Source organism: Nothobranchius furzeri, chromosome 2, assembly GCF_043380555.1.
Source record: "Nothobranchius furzeri strain GRZ-AD chromosome 2, NfurGRZ-RIMD1, whole genome shotgun sequence".
In the NCBI taxonomy this organism is placed as follows: domain Eukaryota; kingdom Metazoa; phylum Chordata; class Actinopteri; order Cyprinodontiformes; family Nothobranchiidae; genus Nothobranchius; species Nothobranchius furzeri.
This window is the reverse complement of record NC_091742.1, coordinates 17,664,126-17,676,249: the sequence shown is the minus strand read 5'-3', so window position 1 is coordinate 17,676,249 and position 12,124 is coordinate 17,664,126. Positions and strand designations below refer to the sequence as shown.

General features: G+C 42.0%; 1 protein-coding gene across 1 annotated transcript; it reads left to right on the top strand.

Moving 5' to 3' along the window:
• The first annotated feature begins 10,770 nt into the window (after window positions 1-10,770).
• nkx2.4b (NK2 homeobox 4b) lies at window positions 10,771-12,120 on the top strand. The gene is made up of 2 exons (XM_070548853.1): window positions 10,771-11,207; window positions 11,486-12,120. Exons 1-2 carry the CDS (start codon window positions 10,865-10,867, stop codon window positions 11,980-11,982), a joined length of 840 nt encoding a protein of 279 aa, XP_070404954.1. The 5' UTR covers window positions 10,771-10,864; the 3' UTR covers window positions 11,983-12,120.
• Window positions 12,121-12,124: the final 4 nt, after the last annotated feature.

Below are 12,124 nucleotides of genomic sequence, written 5' to 3'. Positions count from 1 at the left end.
CAGTTGAGTAAACTGTTTGCTTATAGCTGCCACTTTGTCAGTGAAGAATGACGCCACTTCACCAGAACCAGAACATGTCGGGCAAGGGTCTAGGGTAGTAATATAGGGCGGGGCTTGCCTCTGACTCGATTAGGGTTCTGGTCCGCTTCTGTCATTTCTTCATTTAAAAAAACAAAAGCATTTTAATGAACTTCAAAACAAACATGGGGAAGAAATCCAGCAGTGACGTCATCCAAGCTTAAAAGGTTCTGCTTGGTTCCTGCTGTTTTAGAAAACATCCAGGATCTGTTAAGATAAAAGAGCAGCCAGAGGTAAACAGGTCAATTCAATTCAAGTTTATTTATAAAGTGCCAAATCACAACCAGTCGTCTCAAGGACCTTCACACAGTAAACATTCTAATACAGGTCAGGTCATCAAACCAATCAATAAAAAGTTTCCTATCTAAGGAACCCAGCCGGTTGCATCGAGTCACTGACTAGTGTCAGAGTCTTTACCGCAATCCTCATACTAAGCAAGCAGGTCCAAGGCCCAGATATTTGTCAACAGAACCAAAAATTAATTTTTGATTGTTTCATTTAAACCAGGGGTGGGGAACCCTGGTCCATCAAGGGCCGCTATCCAGCATATTTTTGTTTCAGCCCTGCATCATCCCACCTGATTTCAATAGCAGGTGATTAACAAGCTTCTGCAGGGCCTGAAAAGCTGCAGAACATGTGAATCAATCACTGAATCAGAAGAGTTGGAGCAAAGATATGCAGGATACCGGCCCTCGAGGACCAGGGTTCCCCACTCCTGGTTTAAACAGAAATTTAAAAGCGAGTTGATTCACAGATACTCTATGTTAGTGTGCAGGAGCCAAAAGAACAACTGCATATGCAATTATGGAAATAGTAGAAAAAATAATAGAAACCAGGGAAAATTATGAGTATTTTGTTGGGATTTTTATTCATTTGCAAAAAGCATTTGATACTATTGATCACAGTATATTATTTAAAAAAATGGAGAAGTATGGATTAAGAGGAGTGGCTTATTCATGGTTGAGGAGTTGTTTGGACAATAGGAAGCAATATGTAGACATCAATAAAACAAACTCAAAATTTAGGAAGGTTACTTGTGGTGTTCCCCAGGGATCTGTTCTTGGACAAAAACTTTGTTTTTTTTACTTTACATTAATGATATTTGTAAGGTCACTACTTTACTGAAATTTGTAATTTTTGCAGATGATACAAATTTTTGTTGTTCAGGTAATAATTTACAGAAACATTTGCCCTTAATAAAAAAGAATTGGGAATCCTTAAGACTTGGTTGGATATTGATAAACTATCACTCAATTTAAGAAAGACTAAATTCATGATATTTGGTAATCAAAAGGAACTTGACAGAGAAATTAACTTTAAAATATGGAATGTTGAAATTGAAAGGGTGACAGAAATTAAATTTTTGGGGGTGGTTATTGATCATAAAATGAAATGGAGACAGCATGTTTATTACATTAAAGGAAAACTTTCTAAGATTATAACCATACTATACAAATCAAGACATATGTTGAATTATGCAGCGTTACATATCATTTATTGTTCACTCATACTACCTATTTCATACTGTGTGGAAGTCTGGGGGCTGACTGATCAAACGTTAGTTAGTGCAATAGTTCTCTTACAAAAATGTGCAATACTTATTATTAATAAGGCAGATTATTTGGCACATACACATCCATTGTTTTTAAAAGCACATGTTATGAAAGTTAATGATTTAGTTTACTATAAAATAATGCAAATAATGTATAAAGCTAAATTAAAGTTACTTCCACAAAGTATACAAACATTTTTTTCTTGTGTAGAAACTAAGTATGATTTTAGAGATGTTAATAAATTTATTGTTCCTTTGGCAAAAAAAAAAAGAAGTTAAAAGGAAATGTATATCTGTGGTGGGGGTTAAATTATGGTGTAAATGTAAGAACTTGTGGTACATTTTTGTTGTTTAAAAGGATGGTTTTGAAGATAATTTTTGAAGGTTACAAGAGTTTATAAGTTGTGTTGTAAATGTAAGAGTATTGTGAACTTATTTGACTAAATGGTGTATATTTCTCTTCTATTTTGCTTAAATTGTACAGATTTGTGTTAAAGGGGTAGATTAATTTGTTTAAAAGGTCAGGCATAAATATAAGAATTTTGCTTCGCCCTGAGCTTTTTCAGTCACTTTAAATGTAATGTAATGTAATGTTTTTTTGATTATATTATTATTATGTTTTGACTGCATAAATTCAAATTCAATTCAATTCAAATTCAACTATCCTCAGAGGGGACCCAACATGGCAATGGAGATTCGAGAACACCACCACAGACTTCTTGGACCTGCAAAAGTTAGACCAAAATGAAGAAGGTTGGGTTTTGTTTTTTATTATAATTAGATTTTTGAAACGTTTTATTCATTCACTCTGGAACCTGCAGCAAGTTGGAACACTTTGTAGCGACTGCATGCCTCACAGCAAGAAGGTTGCAGATTGTAAACCCAGCCGTGGTCTACATGTGTGGAGTTTGCATATTATTTATTTATTTAACTTGTGTTTTTGGAGGATATACGTGAGTTTACCTCAACCTGAATCACTAAAATTACAGCAAACTGTATTTCACGTTTTTGTCATTTCATCAAAGTAGAGTTCTACTAAAACAGACATATCTTGTACACAAAGCGGCCAGCTGGTGGCAGCAAACACCAGCTGCTTCTAACAGGTCATTAAACAGAACCATTGGGAACTTTTGGAAATGCTTCAAAAGGAGAAAGTAATTTCGAAGCAAACAGCAGCAAAGCTGAAACTAAATCTGGAGTTCCTCTTCAACCATTAAAGCAGGGTGAACCATAGAAACCATAGTTTCCATGACTCCAGTGTCTCTCACCATAGGCTGTTCAATTCAAGTTTATTTATATGGCGCCAAATCACGACAAGAGTCGTCTCAAGGTACTTCACGTAATAAACATTCCAATAACGGCCAGGGGTCTCATTTATCAAACATTGCATAGAATCCTTACTAAAACCGTACTTAAGCTCAGCAAACCTACTTACGCCAAGTAGGTTTGTGATCTATCAAACATGGAGTACGCACAGCTGCACGCAATCTCCGCTTCATAAATCCGAGACTAACGAGAATGTTTCTCAGCTGCATTTTAGTCACATCCCACCCTCACCACGTCCACTTACTGCCATAAATGGTCAATGCAAAGTGCCTTGTGGATCACATGCATATACTGTAAATCCTCTAATACAGGTCTGTATTCAATTAACGACCGGGTCTCATATTTTGGCCGGTGTCGGAGTCGGGGGCGGTTGTGTCATCGTCTCACTTTTGATTTGCCAGTGATAGACCGCGAGGGTAACTTTAACCGTGCGGAGACGAAGAGGAGGCGAAAATTTGATATCAAGTTCAAAGAGAACGTGCGCTGCAGAACACTGGGGAGCAATAGGGGTTGTATGAACTAGTCGACTTCACTATAGGGACTTTTTATGCCTGTCATCGACTAGTCGCTGTCATGTGATAATGACCGGCAAGATGCAGCCCTCGGAAAAGACAGCAGCCTGCTATCAGCAGGTGACAAGCTCCTGCGCTCGGGGGGGCAACGCGCTGTGCCAGAGCGTCGGTACTGACACGCGATCGTTCATGTCGGTTCATTTCCTTTAATGTTTTCTGTCTTTTATTTGCCAAGCAGGGAGCACTCCGCTGTTTTTGCGGTCGGTAGATCTGCGTCCTGAGCACGGCCACAGTAACATTATCAAATCAGGTGTCGCCACCTCAAAAACTAATTTAACACGCGATCGTTCATGTCGGTTCATTTCCTTTAATGTTTTCTGTCTTTTATTTGCGCCTGATGCGTTTCGCTGTGGAGCGGGGCGCTTCACCTTGTCATCCGGTGACGCACCGATCACTGATGCGGCCGGCAAGCAGCGAGCACTCCGCTGTTTTTGCGGTAGGTAGATCTTTTAGAACTGCAGTTCAAAGGTAACTCATAAGGTGAATATATATGAAGCCATGTAGCAGTTTCTCTTTAGGATTGAGAGGAGATGCAGGAAGATAATAAACAGACAGGACAGAAAAATAGTCAAATAAAAACAAGTTTGTTTTTGTACCTGGTTGTTGCAACAAACAGACACCAATGAAGGTAATCAGAAGTGAGGAACAGAAAATGAAATAATTATTTTAATGTTTAGAGCAGCAGGAACTCTGAGAGGCTGCAGGCGCATCAGTGAGTTTGCGCAGGGGGAGGGGGGAGATGGCTGAAGCAGAAACTACCGTTGTTAAAAGAGATGTGTTTAACTTTGAAAATGTGGGCGCAATTTTAATTGTCAAAAACTCCAGCGAACCATTAGTTCATTTTGCTCAAATAGAAATAGAGGCCTGCCTCTAATACTGGCCCTCCTTCCAATAAAGGCCCGGAGCTTGATGAGCTTGAGTCAAATACAGGCCCAGGCCTGTATTAGAGGATTTACGGTACATAAGCCGGCTTGTTGCAGCATTTCGATCACGACTGCAGATCAAGGCAGGGCTATTTCACAATTCAGGTACATGTGGTTGAGGTGGAGAAATGAAAGGAAGTGCTTTTGCAAAACAAATAAGAGAAAGTCCACGGAGTGGCACAGCGTTGCTGAAGCCGCCAATGTTGTGTTCTTCAGAGAGATCTGTGGCGGATAAAAAAAGATCCAATCACGATTCGAAACCCAGACTCCAGGTTGAAAGTCACGTGCACTAACCAGTCAGCCAAACGGAGATCTCTCTTGTTCAAGCAGCCAGGACACATGATCAATCAGTCACAGTGATAGGACACACACTGTCACAGACGCATGACATTCTGTCTCAATCTGTCCCCCTGCTGATTTCTGCATTCTGTATTCTGGCTTCAGGCTGTGTGTGTGTGTGTGTGTGTGTGTGTGTGTGTGTGTGTAGGTGGGGGGTGGGGGGGTGGGGGGTCTTGTTCTGTTTGACACGAAGCAGTACAAGTGATAATGCTGCAGGATTTCATAATTGTATCCTTCTCAGCTGCAGCACTGCAGGTGCTCTCCATGTCCAACATGTGCGAAAGCCAGGTCCTTAGTCAACTTAAAGTTGAGCACATTTTTCCGCAAAGTTTTTTTCATAAATCCCAAAGTTTGCGTGGAAAGTTGCTTACAGAGTTTTCTGACCCCGTATTGTGCGTAAGCATGCTTGATAAATGAGGCCCCTATCTTCAAGCCAATCAGAAAATAGTTTCCTATATAAGGAACCCAGCAAATTGCATCGAGTCACTGACTAGTGTCAGAATCTATACAGCAATCCTTATACCAAGCAAGCATTTAGCGAAAGTGGAGAGGAAAACTCCCTTTTAACAGGAAGAAACCTCCAGAGGATCCTGGCTCAGTATAAGCAGCCATCCTCCACAACTCACTGGGGAAGGAGAAGACAGAGCAGGCAGGTAGGCACACACACACGCACACACACACACACACACACGCACGCACGCACACGCACACACACACACACACACACACACACACACACACACACACACACACACACACACACACACACACACAAAGTAGTGTTTCTATGGTTACAATGTGATTTCTTAGTAAATATTCTATTTGGTGAGAGATAAACTTTATTGTATTTATCCTAGTGAATCTATAATTAAACAGGTGAACTAGTGGTAGCACATTCAATGTAAAAGAAAGTAAAATGTTATTATCAGGAGAGAGAGAATGATTAAGTGGCTAGCAGCAGTGTGCTAGCCGATGGCCCCCTCCATGAGGCCACCACAGCTCAGCAGAACATCTTTGTAGCTTCTTCTGGGGAGAAAAACACTTAGAGAAAAAATAAAGTTAACAGCTGAAATACCAGGAAATAATACAGTTAAAGAGCAGATTGCAGAAGAAAGTAGTCGAGTGTGGAAAGTGGTCAGTGTGTCCTCCAGCAGTCTAAGCCTACAGCAGCATAACTACAGAGATAACTCTGGATAACCTAGCGTTTTAGACTGAGGCACATTGGAGGCTGGGCAAGGGACAGCCGTCTTTACCAACTGTACACTCCACCTCCCTCTACTACCCAACTTGTCCAGATCTAGGCTAACATCAGATTTTAACCATAGACCTTATCAAATAAAAATGTTTTAAGCCTAGTCTTAAAAGTAGACAAGGTGTCTGCCTCACGGACTAAAGCTGGGAGTTGGTTGCACAAGAGAGGAGCCTGATAACTAAAAGATCTGTGTCCCATCCTATTTTTAGATATTCTGGGAACCACCAGTAAACCTGCAGTCTGAGAGCGAAGTGCTCGGCTAGGAACATATGGAACAATCAGGTCACTGATGTATGATGGGGCTTGATAACTGAGAGCTTTATATGTGAGAAGAAGGATCTTAAAATCTATTCTGAATTTAACAGGCAGCCAATGTAGGGAAGCTAAGACAGGAGAGATATGATCGCTCTTTTTAATTCTCATCAGAACTCTAGCTGCAGCATTTTGGACAAGTGGAAGACTTTTAACTTCATTCTGTGGACTTCCTGAGAGTAATGAATTACAGTAATCCAGTCTTGATGTAATAAATGCATGAACTAGTTTTTCAGCATCACTCCTGGAAAGGATGCTTCTAATCTTAGCAATATTCTGAAGGTGGAAAAAAGAAATCCTACAAACCTGTTTAACGTGGGATTTGAATGTCATTTCCAGGTTGAATATTACACCAAGGTTACTTACTTTGGTCTCAGAGACTAATTTAATGCCATTCAGGTCAGGTGATTGACTAAGCACTTTCCTTTTCTGAATTTTGGGTCCAAAGATGAGAACTTCAGTCTTGATTTAAAAGCAAAAGGTTTTGAGTCATCCAATTTTTTATGTCTTCAAGACAAGCCTGTAATGTTACTAACCGATTAGGTTCATCAGGGTTAATGGATAGATATAACTGAGTATCATCAGCATAACAGTGGAAGTTTATCCCATGCTGTCTAGTCATTTTACCAAGTGGGAGCATATATATATATCATCATCATCATCATCATCATCATCTTTATTTATAAAGCGCTTTCCATCAATGAGAGATTGAACCAAAGTGTTGTACACACAACAAATATATAAGAAGTAAAACAGTAACCAAGCAGTGACTAAAATAAAACAAAATGGATTAAAGCAATAAAGATGTTAGTTAAAAGACAAGATAAGAATGACTAAAAGAAGGCTAGTCATGTCTCACCATGGTGTAAAAGTGGCTTTTCAACCTGCTCTTAACAACTGGCAGAGAGGGTGCTTATCTGATCTCTAATGGAAGGTCTTTCCAAAATTTGGGGGCCCAGACCGAGAAAGCCCTGCCATCTCTGGTCGAGCACCGCACACGTGGAACGACCAACAACTCCAGCTGTGATGACCTCAAAGCATGCAATGGAGTGTACAGGGTGATTGAATCAGAGAGGTATGATGGTGTACGGCCCTATAGTGACTTGCAGACAAACATGAGTACTTTGAGCTCAACTCTAAAGGAGACCGAAAGCCAATGCAGATGAGCCAAAATTGGTGTGATGTGTTCATGCCTCCTGGTGCCAGTCAGGAATCTAGCTGCAGCATTTTGTACCGTTTGGAGCTGAGCTAGGGCAGTCTTGCTAACTCCAGAGTAGAGGGAGTTGCAGTAATCTAATCCAGAGGTGATAAAACCATGGACTACCATCTCCAGGTGAGCCAGTGACACTATCGGCTTAATCCTGGATATGCAGCGGAGATGGAAAAAACAGCAGCGAACTACACTGTTAATATGAGCATCCAGCTTTAGTGATGCGTCCAACTTCACACCTAGATTACTAGATTACTAACTAGGTATTTCTTAAAGGAGGCCAACAAAGAGAGGTCAACGTCTAGACCAGAGGCAATATTTATACTGGGGCTAAAAACTATTATCTCAGTTTTACTCTCATTAAAACAAAGATGTTTTGGCTTCTTTGTAGTAACAAGAACTGGCAGAACCTTGTTTTGGATTTGGGGCCAAACAGATGGTGTTTTTCTGTCTAAAATGAAAGGTTCCTTTCTGGTCAATTGTACGAGAAAAATTTGACCACGTGTTTCGTTACACCAGTGATCACAAGGGTACAGGTTTGATCCCCGCCTCTCACCAGAGAATGCTCCTGTTGTGTCCTTTGGCAAGACACTTAAACCACCTTGCCTGCTGGTGGTGTTTGGAGGGACTGGTGACACCAGTGGATGGCAGACCTCGCCTCTGTCAGTGTGCCCCAGGGCAGTTGTGCCTACAATGTAGCTCATCCCCACCAGCCTGAGAATGTGTGAGAGTTGTAAACAGGAACAGGTGCTAACCACGTCGCGAACGTGGGATTAGCCATCCAGTTACCAATAAACTTGCACTTCCCCATGGCACAATCTCCCACTAGCTTAACCAGCTAATGTGCTCATCTAAAAATAGCCCCATTTCACAAGCAACTGAATGTGTACGGTTCCGCTTACGCCAATGTCATACACAAAAAATGCTGAACACTAACTTGAAATTCACGAAAATTTTATAGAAATAAAAGGACCTTGTTTATTGGGTCTTTGGTAATTTAAGACCTTTGGAAACTGTACTTAAGGACTGTCATTTTTAAAGATTTTTAAGTCCTTAAATTTGGAAAAGCAACTTTTCTTTTAAGGACCCACGGATACCCTGTTTCGTGTCAAAGCACAGACACAAAACACAACGCATTATATCTTGTATGTCCCTGATAGGCTACAGTATTTCAAGATGGTGCACGACTATGAAGCATCAACCACAGATTATGTATATAAAACATTTAAAACTTCAAGGTCAAGGTCAATTTTATTTATAGAGCGCATTTACAGCAGCAAAGCTACACCCAAAGCACTGTACAAGGTAAAACAAATCAACGATAAAAACCTAAAATAAGATGAGCACACAACAGTCACAATCTATAATAAAAACTGTTAAAAACTATTAGGATGCTCAAGTCAACCTGCATTAAAAGTCAAATTAAAAAAATGCGTCTTAAGAAGGAATTTAAAATGCTCTAGATTCTGTGTGGTCCTGATGTTGAGTGGCAGCTTGTTCCACATTTCGGGACCAACCACAGAGAAAGCTCTGTCACCGCGAGTCTTGTGTCGGGTTTTTGGAACTGTTAAAAGAGCTTGAGAGCTGGACCTCATGGTTCTGGCAGGGATGTAACGGACAGCAGCTCAGAGATGTAAACTGGGGCCAGGCCATGAAGGGATTTAAAAACAAAAAGTAAAATTTTGAAATGGATCCTGTAAGAGACAGGAAGCCAATTGACCTGGCATCACTAAGTGGCAAATAGATCTGAAGGTCATCAGCGAAACAGTGAAAAGTAATTTTATATTTCTCAAAAATAGAGCCTAAGGGGAGCATATATAAGGAAAAAAGTGCTGGACCCAAAATGGAGCCCTGAGGCACCCCACATGTCAGAGGTTTTGTTTTCGAGGTAAAAGGTCCCAGATTAACGGAAAATGACCTCTTGTGAAGGTAGGATTTAAACCACTGGAGAACAGCACCTCAGAGACCAACGCATGACCGTGATCAACGGTGTCAAAAGCAGCCAACAGATCAAGTAAAACCAAAGCTGCTGACTGGCCAGAATCAGCAATTAAAAGAAAGCCATTAAAAACTCTTGAAAGAGCACTTTCAGTGCTATGACGGGGCTTAAAACCTGACTGAAATTTTTCTGAAATGTTAAGCTAATATGAATATTTAGAACAGATTTTGGGGAGAGTTAGTAATGAAAAAAGGACAAGTTTGTTTACAGATACACAGAATTTGATCATTAACAAGTAAAGATATTACACACTGTGGCTTTAAAAACACAAGAAATATTCCCTAATGAGAACACAGTGACTGTTCTTGAGCCAGTTATATAAAAAAATAATTCTGGAGAAAGCTATGCAACCAGAACCCCAATCTGTTTTATTCAAACCCGTCTCATCCTTTCTCTCCCCGTCCAGTTTCTGCTTTGATTCACTTTGGAACAGATCCTCATCGAGACGCACACAGACAGACACACAGACAGACAAACAGAGAGAGCGAGAGAGAGAGAGAGAGAGAGAGAGAGAGAGAGAGAGAGAGAGAGAGAGAGAGAGAGAGAGAGAGAGAGAGAGAGAGAGAGAGAGAGAGAGAGATCATCGAATCAGCTAATGTTAACATAATTCTGATGTGCAGCATCAGAACTTTCTGGAGAAAGTTTTAATAAAACATCAGATAAATAATAAAAACGACTCGACCAGAATTAAAGTAAATTAGCCCAACTGTATTTTTTTATTCATTATTTCGTTAAAAAACAAGGGCAGTTTATTTTATTCATTCAAGTTTATTTATGTAGCTCCAAATCACAATTTATTTAGTTTGTTTTATTAACATTTTCTGTTTCAAAATCAGAAACAAAACTAAATCTAATTTAAAAATGAAATCGAAACATGTTCATGTTCTGGGCTAGGACTATTTACTGAAACAAATTAACCTCATGCTCCGAACCACAGGAAGGGTTCGGTTCAATCAAGACAAAACCCATTTAAGCCCGAACTCCCGAGCGCTCAGAACCAAACCCGTCCGAACTCTCACGTTTACAACAATAAAAGCTCGTATAAAAATAATTGATAAATTTAAGTATTATTTTCACCACCTGCTGACTCGGATCTTTTAAACAAACTTTGAACAATTGGAGCCAGCCGCAGTGGAGCGGGTCGGAACCATTAGGTCCGTCATCCTGCCCCGCCCCCCTGGGTCCGGTGGGAGAAGGCCCACCGGTCTCCTCAAAGGGAACAGGAGAGGAGACGCGCAACGGCATCCAGCAGCTGACCAAACCGAACCGAACCAAGGCTAGGGGGTGGGGGGTGGCGCACCATGTCCTTCAGCCCAAAGTCCACACCGTTCTCAGTCACAGATATCCTGAGCCCAATAGAGGACAGTTATCGCAGGTTCGGAGGGATGGAGCCCGGTTCCGGCAGCCTCGGGTCCCCGATGTGCGCCTACCGGACACAACAGGTCTCTCAGTGCGGGATGCACCACCACCACCACCTGTCCTCCTCCTCCTCCGCTGCAGCGCTGGGACCCGGAGGGGCCTGTGCCACCCTCCCACCGTTCACCGGGAGCGGTTTCGGGACCGTGGGAGAGCTGCCGCCCTATGAAACGGTGCGGAGCGGCAGAGCGGCCTGGTACGGGGGACCGGAGAGCAGATACCCGGCGAGTAAGAAACGGTTCCGGTCCAAGTTTATGTAGGAGCAGAACCAGAACTTTGTAGAACAAACGAGCCGCTTCGTTTAGATTTTGTTTTATTAAGTGACTTTATTCAATTTTGGGCCCAATAATCTTTCTGGTTCTGACGTTGATTTTATTTCCTATTTGTTTTTATTCGTTTGAGTTTTCTTTTATTTTAAACTTTCGTTTGATTTTTTTTAAACATTTATAAATAAATCCGGATTTTTTAAATTCAGATTTTCAGACAAACTGACTGTTCTCTCTAAGTCTCCAGGTTCATGGGCGGTTCCGGTGGGATGGACTCCGGTACCAAGTCCATGGTTCCGCGGAGGAAGCGGCGCGTGCTGTTCTCACAGGCCCAGGTTCTGGAGCTGGAGCGGCGCTTCAAGCAGCAGAAGTACCTGTCTGCCCCGGAGAGGGAGCACCTGGCCGGCCTGATCCACCTCACCCCGAACCAGGTCAAGATCTGGTTCCAGAACCACCGCTACAAGCTGAAGCGGCAGGTCAAGGACAAGGCCTCCGGGTCCCCGGTGCTCTCCAAGACAGCCAAAGACTGCAACCGGACCGGGAACCGACAGAGCAGCTTGGCGGAGGCCGTGCCGCAGCAGAACTCGTCGTCCACCGCGGAGGGCATGGAGGACATGTCTCCGGGTCCCCCGGTGGGACCGCAGGCTCAGATCAGCATGACGCAGACAGACGCGGCTCTGATGGATTTAACGGGCGGTGCGCTCGGGTCCAGTCTGCTGTTTGGCCGAACCTGGTAGCACCGCGGACGGGTTTAAACCACTCAGACCCAAAGACCAGAACCGGAACCTGGACCCGGATTTTCATTATTTTATTTCAGGTTTTCAAAATAAGTGCGGGTCCAACAAAAGGTTTCAGGTTGGTTCTGATAAATCCTGCTTT